This window comes from Hypanus sabinus, chromosome 6 (genome assembly GCF_030144855.1).
Source record: "Hypanus sabinus isolate sHypSab1 chromosome 6, sHypSab1.hap1, whole genome shotgun sequence".
Lineage (NCBI taxonomy): Eukaryota > Metazoa > Chordata > Chondrichthyes > Myliobatiformes > Dasyatidae > Hypanus > Hypanus sabinus.
In genome coordinates, this window is record NC_082711.1 from 86,838,980 (window position 1) to 86,860,529 (window position 21,550).

The 21,550-nt window shown below is 38.9% G+C and overlaps 1 protein-coding gene and 1 long non-coding RNA gene across 5 annotated transcripts in view; one reads left to right on the forward strand and one right to left on the reverse strand.

The window, feature by feature from the left end:
• LOC132395666 (uncharacterized) overlaps positions 1-11,820 on the reverse strand; it is a 28,048-nt gene extending 16,228 nt beyond the window's left edge. For 3 of the 4 annotated variants that reach the window (XR_009512711.1, XR_009512709.1, XR_009512708.1), the window contains exon 1: positions 5,047-5,238. This is a non-coding gene — a long non-coding RNA (uncharacterized LOC132395666). Of the gene's footprint in view, positions 1-5,046; positions 5,239-11,685 lie in introns of those variants that run through there. The other variant, XR_009512710.1, reaches the window with a different exon arrangement.
• zgc:85777 (uncharacterized protein LOC405871 homolog) overlaps positions 11,701-21,550 on the forward strand; it is a 39,344-nt gene continuing 29,494 nt past the window's right edge. The window contains exon 1 of the mRNA XM_059972555.1: positions 11,701-11,912. Coding sequence (XP_059828538.1) covers positions 11,718-11,912 — 195 coding nt within the window. The 5' untranslated portion in view covers positions 11,701-11,717. The remainder of the gene's footprint in view (positions 11,913-21,550) is intronic.

Below are 21,550 nucleotides of genomic sequence, written 5' to 3' on the forward strand. Positions count from 1 at the left end.
TCACTTGTTCTAAATATATCATGTCTGTTTCTGCACTATTTTTAACACGTGCTGTAATTGATTGATTGATTGATTAATTGATTTATTCCTTTCTATATTATCATGTATTGCATTGTACTACTGCTGCTAAGTTAACAAATTTCATGACACACATCGGTGATAATAGATCTTCACTCAACCCTGGAACATCTGGTCAGGGAAGATGCATACATCAGGATGCTCATCATTGACTACAGCTCACCAATCGCCTCAAACCTAATCAATGCCTCCATGTGCAACTGGATCTTCAATTTCCTCACTTGCAGACCCCAATTAGTTGAATTGGCAACAAGATCTTCACAATCTCCCTCAGCACAGGTGAGGGAGTGCTGCATGGAACGCTGTTGCAGGAAAGCAGCATCCACCATCAAGGACCCTCACTACTCAGGCCATGCTCCCTTCTCACTTCTGTCATCAGGAAGAAGGTAAAGATTCCTCAGGACCTGCAGCACCAGTTCAGGATCAGTTATCACCCCTCAACCATCAGGCTTTTGAATCAGTAGGGATTGCTTCACTCAGCTTCACTCCGCTTGACCCATCACTGCACTGTTCCCACTGATGTGGATTTACTTTCAAGAACTCTTATTTATTGCTTTTTATTAATTTTCTCTTTCTTTTTGTATCTGAACAGTTAGCTTTCTTTTTGCACATTTGTTGTTTGTGTCATTTTGGGTGCAGCCTTTCATTGATTCTACTGTGTTTCTTGTATTTATTGTGAGTGCCCGTTAGAAAGTGAATCTCAGGGTTATAGATGGTGACATTTACAGTATCTACTTTGATAATAAACTTACTTTGAACTTTTGAACTTGAACTTTAAATCACTAGCAAAGAGTGAAAGAAATCAGCTCAAAATTATTAAATTTGTTCTCCCAATCTATCTTATTCTGTTGAAAATTTGCACAGGTAGTGTGACAGTTAGGGTGTCAATTTAATGCAATAAAAATTGAAAAGCTGGAAATTCTGACAGTGAAGTAAGATCTGTAGAATGAGAAATACGTTAGTGTTTTGGGATAATTACCCATCCTTAGAATTGGTGAAAGAGTGCAGTAAAGTTATTGTTGAGAAAGAATGGATCTTAGTGCTGAACCTACTTTAGAATAATAATTATCAATGCACACTTATAAACTATTGTGAGCAGCACAGTAGTGTAGTGGCTCACACAACACTTTACAGTGTCAATTTCCACTGCTTTCTGTGAGGAGTTTATACGTTCTCCCTGTGACCGCTTGGGTTCTATAGAAGATAGAACAGTACAGCACAGGAACAGGCTGTTCAGCCCAAAATGTTGTCCCGAACCAGCTAAAATGCAAATTAAAAACACCCAAACCCAAAACCCTCCTACCTACACAATGTCCATATCCCTCCATCTTCCTTACATCCATTTGCTATCCAAACGTTTCCTATATGCTGCTTGGCTTGCTGAGTTCCTGTGGTAAACTATGTATACCTGTCTGGACACGCCCCTGTGCTGACTGCTCCTGTGGCTCCTCCCACAGACCCCTATATAAAGGCGATTGGGGCACTGCTCCTCCCTCAGTCTCCGAGATGTCATGCTCCCTTTTTGCTGCTAATAAAAGCCTATCGTTCACTTCCTGTCTCCAAGAGTTATTGATGGCGCATCAGTTCCTCCAGCATTTTGTGAGTCCTGCTGAAGGGTTTCAGCCTAGAACCTCGACTGTACTCTTTTCCTAGATGCTACCCAGCCTGCTGAGTTCTTCCAGCATTTTGTGTGTGTTGCTCTTTAAAGCCTCTAATGTATTTGCCTCTACCACTATACCAGCCACCTTATTCTAGGCAACCACAACTCTCTGAATAAAAAACTTACCTCTCACATTTCCTTTGAACCTAATCCCTCTCACCTTCACTGCATGCCCTCTGGTAATAAACATTTCAACCCTGGGAAACAAATATTCCCTGTTTACTCTATCTATGTCTCTCATAATCTTATAAACCTCTATCAGACCTTCCCTCAGCCACCAGTGCTCAGAGAAAACAACCAAATTTATCCAGCCGCTTATGATAGCACATGCCCTCTAAACCAGGCAGTATCCTGGTAAGCCTCTTCGGCACCCTCTCCAAAGCCTTAATATCCTTCCTATAATGTGGCATCCTGAACTGTATACAAGACTCCAGATGTGGCCTAACCTGAGCTTTATAAAGTTGCAATATAACCTCTTGACTCTTGAACTCAAAGCCTGACTCATAAAAGCAAGCTTTCCATAATACTGTTCACCAAATTATCGACCTGTGTAGCCACTTTCAGGTCGCTATGAACTTGGATCCTAAGATCTCTCTGCTGAGCAACATTGTTAAAGATCTTGCCCTTAATAGTGTACTGTCTCCTTTCATTTGCCTTACTGAGTTGCAACACCTCACATTTATCTGGGTTAATCTCCATCTGTCATTTCTCTGCTCATATCTGCAACAAATCTATATTGTGCTGTATTCTTTGCCAGTCTTCTACACTATCCACAACACCCCCTATTTTGGTATCATCCACAAATTTATTAACCTACCCATCTGCTGTACATTTTCATCCAGGTCACTTACATGCATCACAAACAGCAAAGGTCCCAGCACAGATCCCCGCAGAACACAGCTAATTACAGACCTCCAGCTTGAATATATCCCTTCAACCACTACTCTGTCTTCCAAGCACAAGCCATTTCTGAATCCAAACAGCCAGTTGGCCAAGGACCCCATGCATCTGAATCTTCTGAATTAGACTTCCATGAGGGACTTTGTCAAATGCCTCACTAAAATCCATGTAGACATCCACTGCCCTACTCTCATTAATCTCTCTCTTCACTTCTCATTTTTGATTATGATTACTTCTTTTTAACACTAGTAGATTTTTGTCTAGTTCTTTTCTCAACAGCAACCCATTTCTTCCGATGTTTCCTTCTTAAGAGAACTGTGCCATTTTACGTTGGTTATCATTAACATAACTCACAACTCTCCCCAAAATAAGTCATTTAGAAATAGCTGGAGTCACCACTTAAGCTTGCATTAGCATAAATACTACATAGAATATGTAATATTCAAATGCTAAAACTCCTGTCTCCTGCTCCTATTCACTCTAATTGCAGAGGGTTTGTACAGTGCTTTCACCACATTTTCAAAAGCTGTCAACACCCCGTTAAATATCAACCCAGTATTCAGAGACAGGACCACTCATTTCTTCTTGCCTGGAGTGAATAACACCTTTGTATTTAACAGAGTAGGATGTTGCCATGAATTTTTATTCACTGAATGGGGAATTGGCTGTCAAAACCTCTAATTCATCTGGAAAAAAGCCAGCCGTAGCACCAGACTTTGAGGTTCCGGGTTCGAATCCAGTCGGCTCCTTGAACACTTTCCATCCATGCTGGGTTGAACTTTTAACTAGCAACTTGGCCTCATAGAAGAACAGACAAATGCTAAAGATTGGTTGCTGCCCAAAGCACCACAGGGCATAGAGGGGAACAACAGATTCTGGAAAAGTTGCTGGAATGTTATTTATTTTTAAACGACTGCCAGTTTAAGACTCTCCCACTAAGCTATTATATAGGGAGTTCCAGTGTTTTGAAGAAACAGTGATAAAATAATAACAATAGCCCAAGTTTTCCATTGCTATCTCCACTTTGATAATAAATGTACTTTGAACAAGCCTCAAGTACTCTTTTCCTCTTGATTGTAAGTTACCTGCATTCTAGAATAATTTCCTGCAGTTCATTCTTCACCTCAGCATTAACATCTATATTTGAGTCAATTGCACTTGTGAAAGTGATGGCCTGTAGCCAAAGTCACTTATACCAAAAATATAGGTAAATTTCAAAGCACTACAGTCTCCAGTTTAGTGATTGATAGCTACCCAAGAAAACAAAGGAGTGTCATAGAATTAACATATACAAACAACTATTCAGTCCACTATGTCCACACTGACCAGTGGGCACTCAAACATATCAATCTCTGTATGGTTGATAGCTTTAGAGAACAAGCTGTGTGAACAGAATCTTGTATGATTGCCAAATTGCAAGAACACAAATGCTACATGCGATTGGACAAGGACTAATTTAGTTGTAATTTAACAGCTTTCTTCGATTCTGCCTGCTTCCTATGTCCTGACTCTGCATCACTTCCAATGCCTCATTCTTCTGTCTGCATTTGCCCCATTTCTCCACTCTACCTCTCCCTGACTACACACTTGCCTCTACCCCACTGACCCATTCTTTCTTTGCTCTCTGCCTCCATGCTCCCCTTTCTTCTGTGCCAGCCCAGATTGATAAATTGAGCATAAATTAAACTGCATCTCTGAAGTACTGTTGCTTCCCCACTACTCTTCCAGTCATCATAGTCCACTCACTATTGACTGCTTCTCTACTGACTTCCATTGGGAAAACAATATTATTCCCTGTTGAAAGAAGGGAAAGGTGGAGGGATTTTAAAAAATGGATGAAGTATGTTCAGAATTGAACTTATCCTTAAGTGTGGAGTTTATGGGAAAACTCTCTGACTATCCTTCCTATGCTTCTCATAACTTTATATATTTCTGTCTCAGCCTCCAGCATTCCAGAGAAAACAATCCCAGGGACAGTAATTGGCTGAAGTGAATTTTTCCTGAACTTGGTGAATTCAAGTCCCTAATCAATGTTCCATATCTGCATTAGGGAACCAAAGTACAGCTAATTCACACAGTCTCAGTCCTATACTGGCAGGAAGCTCGACCTTTCAGCCATGATAAGACTGTGTGACAATGAATGTAAATATGCCAGTTTCTGCAGACTTTTAAAGAATTAAATGAGTGAATGGTGGCTCCAATTGAAAATATGTTTGGAAAATTAAAGATGAAGATGGTTGATAATTTAAGAAAGGTACTTTATTTCATTTCTGATGAAGGGACTGTTGCTCTTTCCACATACACTACCTGAGTTCCTGAATTTCGCAACTATTTTTAGTTTTTGTTCCCAGAAGTGTCTGTAACTTGGAAACTGGAAAGGCAGAAGAACACAGTAAAATGATAATTACCTGAGCAGTGGGAATTGTTTGGAGCTGCTGACTGCAAGTTCCAGGGTCCTGATCGACTTCTTCCTAGGATTTTAAAAGAAGTGGCTGGTGACAGAGTTAATCTGTCAGCTTTAATGTTTAAGAATTCTCTAGATTTGAAGAACAGCAAATGTAAATTCTTTATTCAAAAATGGAGGAAGACAGCCAACTGGAATTCACTGGCCCCTCAGCTTAATACTTGTCACATCGTAAATGTTAGAAGCTATAGTCAAAAATGTTAGTACAAGCCACTTAGTTAAAATAAGCCAAAGCAAGAGTTAATATACTTTCATGAAAAGGAAGTCATATTAGAAAAACTTATTCAAGCTCCCTGAAGAAATAATGTGTGCTGTGGATAGAGAAGAATCAGTGGATAAATTCACAGTGACAAAACACTACATCAAAAAGCACATGTATACGTGGTGGAATATTGGATGGGTAATAGATTGGCTGCCTAACAGGAAACAGACAATTGAAGTACATTGCTCAACTTCTGATTAACGAAATATAATGATTAATGTCCCATAGAAATCAGTGTTGGATCTGCAAATTTTTACAATTTATATAAATGATTTGGATGAATGTTTTGCTACTATTTCCTTAGTAATTAATTTGAGCAGTTTCCTCATGAAAAATATTTGGATTATTATTTCCTGCTATCTTTCTCCTTTCTCAAATAGGGCTCACACTAACAAGTTCAGGGACAGTTATTACCGCTCAACCATCAGTCTCTTTAACCTGTGGGGATAACTTCATTCAATTTCATTTGCCCAAGAACTAATAGACTCACTTCCAAGACTATTCATCTCACTTTCTTGATACCTATTGCTTATTTATTTATTATTATGCCAGTTGGGTGCAGTCTTTCACTGATCCTATTATGGTCTTGGACTTACTAAATATGCCTGCAAGAAAACAAATACCAGGGTTGTATATGGTGACATGTATCTACTTTGATAATAAAATTAGTTTGAACTTTGAACTTTGTTGTCCAAGGAATTTATCAACCTTTAATCCCACTAATTTGCCTAGTATTTCATCTCTAGTGATAATTATTGTTTTAAATAGTTCTCTTATCCCTTGAATTTCTATGATCGTTGGAATGCTATCAGAGACTTCAACAATGAAGAAAAATACAAAACATTGCTTTCCAAGTCTTATTTCACATTTCTAATTCCTCACTCTCATCTATTACAGTCAAAATTTATTTTAGATACTTTTCTTTTACATTTTTGTACTATTTTTAGAAGCACCTATGTTTTACATTTATTGCTAGTTTGTTCTCATAATCTAGTTTCACCTTAAGTTGTAATTTTCTAATTTTTGAAATATTACCAATTTTCTAGTTGATTTCTTTTATTTTGACATTAACCAAGCATTGGTCATCTTTCTTACCTTTAAACTAGGGGTTCCCAACTTGGAGTCCATGGACCCCTCAGTAAATGATAGGAGCTCATGGCATAAAAAAGGTTAGGAACACTTGCTTTAAACCTATTTTCTAGTCCAATTTGGTCAAAATTGCCTTTATAATTAAGGCATAGTTATACTTAAGACAATAGCTTGAGACCAACTTTATCTCTGCAACTGGAAGTAAAATTCTGTCATATTATGATTACTCATCTCTAGAGGATCCTTTACCAAAAGATCTTTAGTTATCTGACCTAACTGCACTTGACTATATCTGAAATTGCCTGTTCACTAGCTGATTTGGGTAGGGCCCACTCATTGTTTGTAAAAAATATATTGTTTGGCAAAACTGTCTGAAAATTATTCATAGACCGTTAAAACATAGAACAGTACAGTACAGTCTAGGTCTTCAGGCCATGATATTATATCAACATTTTAACTCACTCCAGGATCGATCGAACCCTTCTCAGACTCATAGACTACCATTTTTCTTTCCCTATGTGCCTATATAAGAGTCTCTTAAATGCCCCTCATATATTTGCTTTTTCCACCAGCTCTAGAAGTGTGTTCCATGCATCTAACACTCTCATTGTTAAAAAAACCTAAATGAGATATCCTCCCCCAACTTTCCTACAATCATCTTCAAATTATCCCCTCTTGTAACAGCTATTGTCACCCTGGGGAAAAAGTGCTGTCCAATCTATCTATACCTCCCATCATCTAATACACTTCCATCAAGTTATCTCTCATCCTCCTTCAATCCAAAAAGAAAAGCCCTAGCTCGCTCAACCTATCCTCATGAGTCAGGATCTCTAAATCAGGCAGCTTCCTGGTATACCTACTCTGCACCTTCTCTAAAACTTACACAGCCTTTCTATAATGAAGCAAGCAGAAATGAACATAATACTCTAAATGTGGTCTAACCAGAGTTTTATAAAGCTGGAACATTACCTCAGAGCTTTTGAACTTGACCTCTTGGCGAATGAAGGCCAACACACCCTATCTCTCTAACCGCCCTATCAACCTGTGCAGAAACTTTGAGGGATCTATGGCTGTGGACCCCAAGATCCCTCAATTTCTCCACACTGTTAAGAATCCTGCCAATAATATTCTACTTCACTTTCGTGTTTGACCTTCCAAAGTGTGTCATTTCATACTTTTCCGGAATGAACTCCATCGGCCACTTCTCTCAGCCCAGGTCTGTATCCTATCTACATTCTATTGTAATCACAAGAATTGTCCCATGATTGGGCTAGTGTTAAATTGGGGCTTGTTGGATGGCACAGCTCGAAGGGCAGGAAGGGCCTGTTCCATGCTGTATCTCAATAAATAAATAAGATAAAGTAAGGTAACTATTTCTTTTCCCACAGATGCTGCCTAACCTGCTGTGTGTTTTCAGCATGTTCAGTGACATCTTCTTGCCCATTTGTTGGTTCTATCTTCAAATGCTTATGTTTTTGTGCCCTCATTTGATATCTATGGTTATCAATCACCTCTTATTATTTCACTATTTCTCATATTGGCATTTTCACCCAACCCGCACAATTTTCTGCTCATCTTAACCATCCATTTCAGGGTGCAGATCACAGATATCACACTAATTGGAGACCTCCCACAATTTCACACGAATGGTTTCCCTTATACTCCATTTACAATGTGCCCTGCAATCTTTCCCCACTTAATTGCACCTCTCAAGATCTGTATTTATAAGTCACCTCTCCCATTTCCCCATTAGTTGGTGACCTCTATACTTCCCTCTGCAACTAAATACCCCCTGTCTTCATTGGCTGACCTCATTCTGTGCGGATTGGTAATAACAACTCCTCCTTGCTGACCATCAGCACAGGTTCACCTCAAGTCTGTGTGATTATTCCCCTATTCTATTCTCTATATATACATTGTATACATCTGTATGGCTAAGCAGAGGTTATTTTTAAATTTGTTGATGACACCACTGCTGTACAATTGACAGGCCATGATTAAACATCTTACCAGAGTGAGGTAGGGCACCTGGTTGATTGGTGCCACATCAGCAGCCTCTTGCTCAGCATTAGCAACCTAAAAAGCTGATTTTTGTCTTCAGGACACCTGTCTATTTGGGGGATGAGTGGCAGAAAGTGCCCTCTCCATTAACATATCAGACCACCTGTCCTGGGCCCAGCACACAGATGCAAACATAAGGAAAGCATACCAACAAACTTACTTTCTTAGGAGTTAAGGAGGCTTGGCTTGTTACCGAACACCCTAACAAACAGGTGTTCTGTAGAAAGTACCTGGACTGGTTGCATCAGGGTCTGGTACAACAGTTCGAATGGTTAGGAATATAGGAAGCTGCAGAGAGCGGTGGACTCTGCCCAATACATCACAGACACATCGCTCCCCATCACTGGTAGTATCTAGAAGAAGCACTGCCTCAAGAAGGCATCAAGTACTATCAAAGATGCTCGCCATCCATGCCATGCCAGCTTTTCAAGCAGGACTTACAGAAGCCTTAAGTCCCACACCACCAAGTTCAAGGACAGCTAATTTGCTTCAATATTACATTCATAAACCAACTGACAAAACCCTAATCATTACAGTTTAATAACACAGCGAACACGTTGCCCATTTTATTCAAATTGTATTTTCCTGTGAAAACTTGAAACAATTATGCTTACTTTTGTTTTTCTTGTGAATTTTATTCATATGATGCAATGTGCCTGTGATGCTGCTGTAAGTTTTTCATTGCACCTGTTCATACATGTACTTGTGCATATGACGACAAACTTGACTTTGACTTTGACCTCTCTTAAACTTCAAGTGTCTGTCAGTGAAATGTTTCCTAACAGTGTGTCTTTAAGACCAGAGTAGTTCTGAATGACATAAAGTATGAAGTGTTACTATATACTTATGTCTTATGAATCAAGGTCTGTTTCCACAGTAAATAAAGAGAATCTGTATTTTTAATTTCCTTAAGTGTTATGAGCTCTTAATTTATATACCTGCTTTAGATGTAATCATGAAAATAACTAAAAATACAAATTGTCATAGCAATTTTCTAAAGCACTTTACAGATAATTACTTTTGCCACATCAAGTAAAATCTAGTTGAAATAGCATTCAAATCACATAAAGGGCCTTAAATAGCATGTCAATGATCAGTTAAGCTGAATTTCGGTGATGGTTAAAGGATATGTATGGGCCAGTGTACTGGAAATAACATGTTATTTACTGGAAATAGTAAAGGATATTTTGAAATTAAACTTTACGAAAATATTCCTATATGAAAATGTTTTTTTAAATATGACCTTAAAATATTTAAAAATAGTTCATTTGTATTTGCATTAGAACTGTATTTATTCTATTTTCACAATTGCAAACATGTTGCTACACAGAGCTGTCCATATTACAGAAATAGTCTAATTTATAGACTTTGACATATTTACATTTTTAAATTGGCAAGTTGAATAACATTTATTTTACAAAAATAAAATACGCCAGTATTAGTTAAACTTTAAACTAAAAATGTGTGTCTTTGTTTGTTATAGCCGTGACATGGCCTTGGCAATTTGCATTGTTTGTTCTTTTCATGCACACCATCCTTGCACACAAGGTCAATAATGTGTTTGAACCTCCCCCATCTGCAAGCCATAACTGCAAAATATATTTAGAAACCTATCCACTCAGACGTCCTCACGACATTTTCAGACCATTAGGATTTTGGTACATTTGTTGAGGGAGTGGTTTTGGAACTAGCTACTCTAATAAAAAAGACATTTAAAATTATTTTAGTTTGGATCTCCTGAAAGCAAGCTAAATGGTCAACTGTCCCTCGTTTATGTTGAAATAGACAGTTACCCACTTCAATTGGGAAGTCCATCATTAGATATATTGACAGATGGATGGCTGTAGAAAATAGTTCAGGATTATGAACAGTGTAAGTTAAAATCAGAAAGATCAAAAATCCAAAAGTGTGCACCACTATTAAGAGAGATTTACCAGGATGTTTATCTTTTAAGTAAATGATGCATATAATGAACTGGGTGGCAGGTGGAGATATGTCTCCACCAAAGGAGATGCAACATGTGCCTTCCCTCCGCTAGCTTGCAGGTCACCCTCGGATCAGGTGCAGCACCTGCATAGCTCCCCCCCCCACCCACCCCCCATCAGGGTCAAGTGAAGCTATGGGAGCAGGCGGTGGATAGTCATATGAGCAGCTGGTGCATATCACAACTCCTGATTATTCGACCAGGGATGCTGGGCAGGAAATCACTGAAGAGTATTTATTATGGCTGAAGTCACATGCCACTTCTGTAGAAAAATTTGCCAAGAATAATCATGGTTATGAGACCATGGCCACTTATGTCACATGACACGACACATAACGATGATGAAAGTATAGTAAAAAACTTAAGCCATAAATATAGATAATTTTATTACATCTGTGTCTGTGGCAGTGCAAGGGGAAACAACAGCAGGATGCAGAATAACGTGTTACAATTACAGAGACAGTGTGGTGTAGGCAGACAATAAGTTGCAAGGTAATTGTTCGGTCGTTAAGTCGAATTCGAATCTTAGTGACCTCAAAGACTCCTGCACCTAAGCCTTCTTGTTGGAAACTGCCTTTCTAAGATCCCCCAAGGTCATTTGCATTGTCTAGCTATCCATCATAGCCTCTGTCATCCTCTCCTTCTTTACCTTCTGTGCTACCTAACACGAGAGTCTTCTCCAAGGAATCCTGCCTTCTCATGATGTGGCCAAAATATTTGAATCTTTTTTCTGTTGATCAATGTCAAAAAAGCCAAATTAAATCCACTGTGATTCAATGTTGAAAACAATAAAACATGTAAATCTCCGGGGAGGGGGGGAGTTGGGTTGGGGTGAATACTTTTTGTAGGCACTGCATACAACTCTATCAAGTCACCTCTTATCCTCCTTCACTCCTAAGAGAAAAGCCTTAGCTTAACCTTTCCTCATTAGACATTCTCTCTAATCCAGCCAACATCCTGGCAAATCTCTGTAGCTTCTCCAAAGCTTCCACATCGTTTCTGTGATCGGGCGACCTGAACTGAACACAATACTCCAGTAAGCCCTAACCAGAATTTTAGCACTTCTTCTCTTCCCCCCCCCCACCCTTTTTTTTGCATTATATATGTATTTTATGTAATTTTAGTAATTTCGTGTCTTTGAACAGAACTGCTGCATCAAAACAAATAAAAAAGACTTCACGTCCTACCCGACAGTGATCCTCGGGTGCAGCCACGGCGCATGCTCGGCTGCAGCGCCATGGCTTCCCGTTGTGGTCGGTCGTTGATGGGGTCGCGGATCGCAGCCGCTTGGCTGTTCGGTCCCGGGCTCAGATTTTACTCCGAGAAGGCGAGCCTGAACGTTCTTTCCTCCTCGCCAGTCCGAGATATTATCTACACGCAGGAGCATGACAGTCTGAGAGAGTCGCTCCGGAAGGTAACGCGAGCTGCGGGCCCGACTTCACTGGGAGCCGCCTCCCGGACTCACGTTGACTAGCGACCGCTGTTCCAGGAGTGGTCGGTCGAGACCTCCCGCTATCAGCTTTAACACTACCTCTTGTCTTTCCTTCAGCTGTAACAAGTCCATCAGGACTTCGTAAACTTTCTAGAATAGATAGATGAGCGGCGACTTTTTGTATTTTAAAAGTTATGAGAGAAAGAGAAGGGTTTAGTGTCCGGATTCCTGGAAAGCAGGATTGGTAGGTCAAAGTATCTGCCAGTCGCAGGAGGAAGATGGAGTTGGGTGAAAGACAGTTGCAGTGAAGTCACGGAGAGATTTGAAGATGTTAAGTATTTTAATTCTGATCCTGCGGGGGAACTAAACAGTAATGTCAGCTATGAGGGTGTAGGACTTCACGTAAGACTAATCGTGTGGAGAATTTTTGATGTTTCAGTCCATGACTCCAGTGTCTTGTTGGTGACTCAGCTGGAAACTAATGAAAACTTGAAAGTTTTACTCACTTGTAATATTGAGTTTCTGACAATATTGGAAAAGTGGAGAAGAGCAGTATTAATGAGGATTGAGATCCAATTCCAAGTTGAGCAGAATATTAGGCCTAGGATGAGTTAGTGACCTGGAAGAAAATGGGAATTCAGTGAACAAATGAAATTATTTTCAAAATACTTTGAAAAAACGTTGACATATTTCCACTTAATGATAGTCAAGCAGGTTGACAACACAAAAAATAGGTGTGGAAGATGAAGAACGTGACACCACCCATTTCAGCTTCTCTGCCAATGGAATAATGGAGCCTGTGTCTGGCATGTTTATAGAAGAAAGTAGGCAAAAAAAATTCTGGTAATATATACAGTGGATTCTGGTTAATTGGGCCATTGGTTATTTGGGGCAGCTGCTTCTTTGGAACAACTCTTATTTGGGACACTATGTTGCTTAATTGGGACACAAGTCTGTGCCGATCAGTTTCTAACTTGTGTGGCTGTTAGACAACATGGGGTTTTGAGCAAACAGTTTTTAAAAAGATTCAGTTGCATGTGTTTGTGTTGAAAAAGCAGCGAGTTTTTTTGTCACTGATAGTTGGGAGAGAGAGGCAGTAAGACAATTCAGAATTGTTTAGCTCACTGCGGTCTCAAATGTTCAGGCTTGGAGATGCTAGAAACAACTGTAGTGAAACAAACAATATTACTACTTTGACAAGTTAGGAATCACAAAGAATTTTAATGTATCGGCAATCATCTTGAATGCTATGATGAAAATGAAGATTTGGAGGATGCGATTGTCAAAAATTGTATTAAGGCAGTCTGTTGTCTACACTAGGTGTCTGCGCTGATTTTGTTCATTTACTACAGTCAATCGAGAACACTAGCGTGTACTGTATACATCTGTAACTATTAGGAACTAATAGAGTTTTATAGTACTGTAGTAGTATTTATAGTGTTTGAATTTGTTCTGTACTTTAAGTACATAATTTGTTACTCAGTTTAATTTGCCTTTATTATATTTTTTTTTAAGCTATTTTCATGAAACCTTGGCTAATGAGGCAGCTGCTTAATTTGGCCAAAATGTACTGGTCCTGATCTGTCCCAGTTAACTAGAATCCACTGCATGTAGAAATATAGAAAAATACTAAACATTGCAGAATACACTTCTGAAAATGCATGCAAAGTTCAGATCATAACAACGAAGGCCTTTTGATTATAGAAGGTCAGAATGTATCTGTATTTTCTGAAATAAATTATCTGAATTTATCACCGTGCACAGATCTGTTTTTAAGGTTGCACAGATAAATTTGGTTGCAAGTGGCTAAAATACTGTCAGGCACATGATTAAGTTACTCTTCATATGTGCTTGTGTCTGAACAGAATTTATGACAAACAAATCATGCATATATTCAAAGGTAGAATCAAAATTAGCATTATAACCACAGGAACTTCCTTTGTTTTTTTGCAATATGCAATAATAAAAAAATATTGTTGACCAGTACTTTTGTCAGTTTTTTTTTCACAATGCACCTTCAGTTATTTCTCTTGGAACTTGCAGTTGTGAACCAACTTGTGCTTTTTCTTTTTTTGCTGGTGCTCACCTTGAATCTCAGACTGTTTTTTTCATTTCACTTTGATGACTTGAGTAGCAAATTTATGGTGAATTTCTTGGAAACTTCTGTTTGTTAGACTATACTGCCTTTCAGAAGTCAAGATCACATAATGGTGTTTTGAAGAGTAGTTCAGTTGTATCTGATGTTCTGAAGGCATTTTGTCCTTTAAGCATCATCACAAAAGGCTGGAGGAGTACAGTGGGTCAGGTTGGCTCCCTCATCCTAATCACAGTGTGGGCCAAGTATTGGTTCCTCTCAGCATGCCAGCCAAAGAAAGACCCATTTATTCGTATTTTGGCTCCTGTTGTCGTACCAATATGCCAAGATGAAATTTTGATAATCCACTATCCAACTAATTGGAAATGCTGATGGTTTGGCATTAGCTCACCAGGTTGTGTTTGCTCCACTTGTTGGGGCCACAATTACGGCACTTAGTGGAGTTAGATAAACTAGGCTTGTGTCTCTCTAGCCCCTTTTGTAAGTAATGGGACCTTAATTTGGCACCTTCTTGAAAGCCTTCTGCAAATCCAAATAGGCAACATTTTCTGGTCCCCCTTGATCTACCCCATTTGTTACTCTTTAAGCCTCTCTAAATCCCCTAAATCTGATTAATAGACATTACTGATTGCTAAAAGAGATAGTCATGAAAATAACATGGCCATTGGTTATCATTTTCCAAAATAAACATTACAGAATAGGCCTCGCAGAAAGGTGAACGACAATCTGTAATGTATATTAATCAGTTTTATGGGATTTAGAGAGGTTTAAAGAGTAACAAATGGGGTAGATCAAGGGGGACCAGAAAATGAGGCCTATTTGGATTTGCAGAAGGCATTCAAGAAGGTATCAAATTAAAGTTGTTGTACTAAATGCACTGGTTTGAGGATTTCCTATTGACATGGATAGGTGAAGGACTAAGAGAAAATGAAGTTGGGCTAAATGGGCCATTTCAGAAGAGAGAGTACTATAAGGTAGTGCTAATGTGGGAGCTAGTGCTTCATTTGTTTAGAATCTATATCGACTAAAATGAGGTATTTTGGTCAGGAAATTAATGGTCCAGTTACAAAGCAAGGTGTTGAGGCCCTGGCTTAGTTGTTTGAAGATGAGTTTACTTGGGACTTTGGTATTGAAGGCAGAACAGGAGTCCATAGTTGATAGTCTGACATAGGTTTCTTCATTATCCATATGTTCTAAAGATAAGTGTAGGGTCATCTGTCTTTTTAACAGATTAATATTAATAATTTTCAACAGGCTTTCTAAAACTTCATTTATTTCAATGTCTCAAAAAATTTATTAACAGTAAAACTATTAATACACTTAAACAACAGGACATTCTTTTTCTTTAAAAATGTCCATAATTATTGTTACTAATTCATTAAATAATGATAATCTCTGCTTAAAATTACCATGGCACACAGATTTTTAGAAGATTATTACCAGTTTCAGCATGTGTTCTAAACAGTTCACTACCCCTGCTCTACAGACACGTAAGAAAATATTCAACTTGTATTCCAGAGCCAGAGTCAGCCCGTTCAGTCACTGAGCCAGAGTGAACAGACCGAAGCACAGTATCTGCATTTTGGTTTTTTTCACATATGAACGAATGGGCTTACGATCTTTCAGTCTGGTCCTACTGGTTAACGCTGTCCTTTGAGAATGAAGGTCCACAAAATGAATAAGGAAATTGTGGGCCATTTCCCATATCTCAGAAGTAGCCTCTCAGCAAAGATGGACATTGATGAAACTTACCATCTTTAATAACAAATGGCTAATTAAAAAAATTGAATAAAGCTTTGAATTTATCAAAATCAAATCTATTGAATTCTTTATAGCTACTTTAATAAGTTGATCAATTGTTTTGACCAAAATGAATTGAAAAGTACAGTACAGTGCAAAAGTCTTAGGCGCACCATATATATATATATATATATAGCTAGGGAGCCTAAGACTTTTGCACAGTATTGTTTTTGTCAAAGTGGAGTGGAGAGCGAGTTTGTAAATCTGCTGGGAGCAAGGGATGCTGGGGATAGTGAGGGTTGAGAGCCAATGGACAGGTGTGGGACAGGAGGCCAGTGGCACGGGTACAGACACACCTAGCCCTGAGATACCAGGTGAGGTCATTTGTCTCCCTTCCCCTTTTCCCAACCATGACTCCTCTCTCCCTGACCCTTTCTCACTCTCAGTCTGCAGTAGAGACCCATATCAGAATCAGATTTATCATCAGTCACATAGGTCATGAAATTTGTTTTTTTTTTGGCAGCATCAGTACAGTGCAATATATAAAATTACTGAAGTACTGTGCAAAAGCCTTAGGCACCCTAGCTATATATACTGTATGTGCCTAATGCTCTCCTGTATATTGAGTTGATGCCTTTTGCTTATGCAAAGTTGTTTGTAGTTTGAGGTTAAAGGCTATGATTCACTGCCACCTTTTTGTAATCTGATTAGCTAAATAAATCAATCAGTACATTTCCATCAGGTAATTCAGTGTTATTTGTTATTCGTCATTTCTCCATCTACAGCCTGCCTTTGCCTTTAGCTTTGTTAATACAATTTTTAGGTTTGGTGTTGTAATTAATTTAAATTAATTTAAATTTAAATTAATTACTGTGAAATGTTTTTAGAAGAACCCTTTTCAGGTAGCTTCATGGAATAGAAAGAGTTACATTTGTTTACATGTCTCAGTGGCTGTTATAAGGTTCAAATTCAGTCAAGGCTTATCAATACTAAATTAGATTTGTGCTTTTTGTATAGTTTTGATTAAGTGGTGTGACCAAGTTCGATTCTTTAGATTTGATATTGTATCAAGAATTTCAAGTAGAATTATTTTATGAATAAATGTCCATAAGTGAAAAAAGACAAGTCCTTGTTTGTTATAGCACTCATTATTGTTTTTATACTTCTGAGATGGTAGATGTTTCCCATTTCACCGTTGCCAGTAAACTATCAAAATACAAGTTGTTCCATTTTAAATTTAGACTTTCATGCTAAAATGTTTGGTGTTGGAACTCGTGATTCAAAGTCTGTTTTAATCTGTCAACAAATGATCATGAAACAGGCCACCCCCACATCTCGGGATTGTATTTCTAGAAAATGTGCCCTGCCATGATTTCTCATTATGTGAAGGCACGTCACCTTCTTGTGCATCAAGAAATGAGAGATGTAAAAGAAAAGAATTTTGTGTACTTATTTACTGTTTCATCCACACATGTTCCATGAGGCTGAATTTCATTCTGCATCTCAGATTTTTGGAGAGTTGGGTTGTGAGTTCTGTAGGAGTGAACTTCTGCACCCTGAATGGCCTTGTGGGGGTCACAATGTAATCCACAGATGGAAAGTTGCTTGGCAAGTATAAGATAACCAGACAAAGGTCAGGTTTGTATATTATTGTTAGAGACTGCTACTAAAACTTTCTCTTGATTGAATGTACCTAAGTAAACTGTCATATTTTCCATGTCCACTGTGCACACTCACAGTAGGATATGAACATGTAAGATTTGTTATTCCTTCTCTTTCCTCCCTCTCCACCCCATACAAAGTTCGTGCATTATGTTATGACTAGTCTGTTGCAGCTTTGCCTCATTCACCATCTTCCAAGCTTAATATTGTTAGTAATTTTCAATTAATTAGTAGCAGTAAGAAGGAAAACATTAGATTTATGCTGGAAATGTTCAGGTACCTCTCCTCTAATATGCCACCAGCTTGCAAATTTTGAGAGCATCTCTTGTATTTTTGTTTTGTATCTATTGATCAATATCGTCACTGAGGCCTTGTGCGTGGAACTTCATGAATCACTTTCTAAAAATCCAAATATATCCGCAGCATTCATGGTCACCATATGTTTGGTAATAAACACAATTTAAACAAGTTAGTCATGCATGATCTCCCACTTACAAATCTGTATTGAAGGCCCATGATTATTCATTCTTTATTGTTATGGCAATTAAGTTTTCTAATGCTATGAGGTGAAGAAGTCTATAATTATCGGCCATTATTGACAATGCTATCAATAGAAAGCAGTTTATACTGTTTGCTTTTTAATTTGTACATGGAATGGAAAATAATTGACGCAACATTTAAATAGTGTAGTTACTGCATAACGTAGCACTTCCCTAAGAGTCCACAAAAACTTTAAAAACGTAAGCATGCTCCATCAATACTAGCTGATTAAGCTTGACTGGTTAGAGCATGGGTGTTGATAATTGATTGGTTTATTCCTGTATGTGTCAGGAACTTTCAAATGTCGGCCATGGTTGTTCAGTAACATTCCTTTCTTTTGAATTGGGGACTAATAAGTTCCAATAAGGCAAATAACCATTTGAAATCTCCGTATTCACTGTGTTCTTTCCTCTATTTCATTTCTGGTTTGCTTCACTCCACTGTTGGAATCAGACTGATGTGGCCCCAGTGCTTTAAGTCAAAGTTCAAAGCAAATTTATTATCAAAGTACATATATGTCACCTTATATAACCCTGAGATTCGTTTTCTGCTATAAACCTTTCTATTCCTTGAAAATACTCCATAAAACTCCTTGACAAACCATTTTCAATTTGCCTTGTCATCTCCAGCATGCTTTCATCAGTGAACAGTTATTTCTCTCAGCATGCAAGAGGGTTCATTTGCTCTGCAGCTTCCTGTTCTCTTCTTAGTACCTGGTGACATCTCTTCCCTTCCCATTGTACTTTATCCACAAAGTACCTTCCTTAGATGCTTTCAAATTCACTAAGTGCACAGCATCCACTTCATGATGCTTTCTGGCAAAGTTTGCGGATGATACGAAGATAAGTAATGCTGAGGAACCAATGCAATTGAATTAGGCAGACCAGCTGAATAACTACTTTGGTTCTGTCTTCACTAAGGAGGACATAAATAATCTTCCGTAAATAGTAGGGGACCGAACGTCTAGTGAGATAGAGGAACTGAGGGAAGTACATGTTAGTAGGGAAGTGGTGTTAGGTAAATTGAACGGATTAAAGGCAGATAAATCCCTAGGGCCAGATGGTGTGCATCCCAGAGTGCTTAAGGAAGTAGTCCAAGAAAATAGTGGATGCATTAGTGATAATTTTTCAAAACTCTTTAGATTCTGGATTAGTTCCTGAGGATGGGAGGGTGGCTAATGTAACCCCACTTTTTAAAAAATGAGGGAGATAGAAACTGGGGAATTATAGACCTGTTAGCCTGACATCGGTGGTGGGGAAAATGCTAGAGTCAGTTATCAAAGACGTGATAACAACACATTTGGAAAGCAGTGAAATCATCGGACAAAGCATGGATTTGTGAAAGGAAAATCATGTCTGATGAATCTTATAGAATTTTTTGAAGATGTAACTAGTAGAGTGGATAGGGAAGAACCAGTGGATGTGGTATATTTGGATTTTCAAAAGGCTTTTGACAAGGTCCCACACAGGAGATTAGTGTGCAAACTTAAAGCACACAGTATTGGGAGTATGGTATTGATGTGGATAGAGAATTGGTTGGCAGACAGGAAACAAAGGGTGGGAATAAATGGGACCTTTTCAGAATGGCAGACTGTGACTAGGGTACTGCCAGGCTCAGTGCTAGGACCCCAGTTGTTTACAATATATATTAATGATTTAGACGAGGGAATTAAATGCAACATCTCCAATTTTGCAGATGACATGAAGCTGGGTGGCAGTGTTAGCTGTGAGGAGGATGCTAAGAGGATGCAGGGTGACTTGGATAGGTTAGGTGAGTGGGCAAATTCATGTCAGATGCAATTTAATGTGGATAAATGTGAGGTTATCCACTTTGGTTGCAAGAACAGGAAAACAGATTATTATCTGAATGGTAGCAGATTAGGAAAAGGGGAGGTGCAACGAGACCTGGGTGTCATTGAAAGTGGTCATGCAGGCACAGCAGGAGGTGAAAAAGGCAAATGGTATGTTGGCATTCATAGCAAAAGGATTTGAGTACAGGAGGAGGGAGGTTCTACTGCAGTTGTACAAGGCCTTAGTGAGACCACACCTGCAGTATTGTGTGCAGTTTTGGTCCCCTAATCTGAGGAAAGACATTCTTGCCATAGAGGGAGTACAAAGAAGGTTCACCAGATTGATTCATGTGAAGAAAGACTGGATCGACTGGGCTTATACGCGCTGGAATTTAGAAAATTGAGGGGGGATCTTATTGAAACATAAAATTCTAAAGGGATTGGACAGGATAGATTCAGGAAGATTGTTTCCGATGTTGGGGAAGTCCAGAATGAGGGGTCACAGTTTAAGGATAAAGGGGAAGCCTTTTAGGAGTGATATGAGGAGAAACTTCTTCACACAGAGAGTGGTGAATCTGTGGAATTCTCTGCCACAGGAAACAGTTGAGGCCAGTTCATTGGCTATATTTAAGAGGGAGTTAGATACGGCCCTTGTGGCTAAAGTTATCAGGGGCTATGGAGAGAAGGCAGGTACAGGGTTCTGAGTTGGATGATCAGCCATGATCATACTGAATGGCGGTGCAGGCTCAAGGGGCCGAATGGCCTACTCCTGCACCTATTTTCTATGTTTCTATGATTGCAGCAGGGCTTAGAAAAATTGGAAGAATGGGCAAGAAGTGGTAGATGGAATACAGTGTTGGGAAATGTATGATAGTTCATTTTGGTATGAAGAACAATAGTGCAGACTATTATCTAAATGGGGACAAAATTCAAACATCAGAGGTGCAAAGGGACTTGGGAGTCCTCGTGCAAGGTTAATTTACAGGTTGAGTCTGTGGTAAAGAAGGCAAATGCAATGCTGGCATTTATTTTGAGGTGAATAGAATATAAAAAGCAAGGAGATAATGCTGCTCCTTTATAAGACACTAGTCAGGGCCAAAGAGTTGGAATATTGTCAACAGTTTTGGGCCCCACATCTCAGAAAGTATGTGTTATCATTGGAGAGAGTCCAGAGGAGGTTCACAAGGATGATTCCAGGAATGAAGGGGTTAACATATGAGGAGCATTTAGCAGCTTTGGGCCTAGACTCACTGGAATTTAGAAGAATGTGTGGGGATCTCATTGAAATCTTCTGAATGTTGAAAAAACTAGATAGGGTGGATGTGGAGAGGATATTTCCTATGATGCAGTTATCCAAAACTAGAGAGCACGGCCTCAAAATTGAAGAGTGACCTTTTAGAACAGAGGTAAGGAGAATTACTGTTTTTAGCCAGAGAGTAGTGAATCTGTGGAACGCTCTGCCACAGACTGTGGTAGAGGCCAAGTCCGTGCATATATTTAAAGCAAAAGTTGATAGCTTCCTGGTCAGTCAGGGCATCAAAAGGTATGCTGAGAAGGCAGGTGTATGGGGTTGAGTAGGATCCAGAATCAGCCACGATGGAATCTCGGAGCAGACTCGATGGGCTGAATGGTCTAATTCTGCTCCTATGTCTTATGGTTTATGAATAAGGGACTCTTTATTGAAACCTGCAAAATCCAAGGAGAACTGGACAGATTAGACATAAAAAGTATGTTCCTATTGGTCTGAGTGACCAGGACTGTGATTACAATCTAAGGTTGAGAGGCAAGCCATTT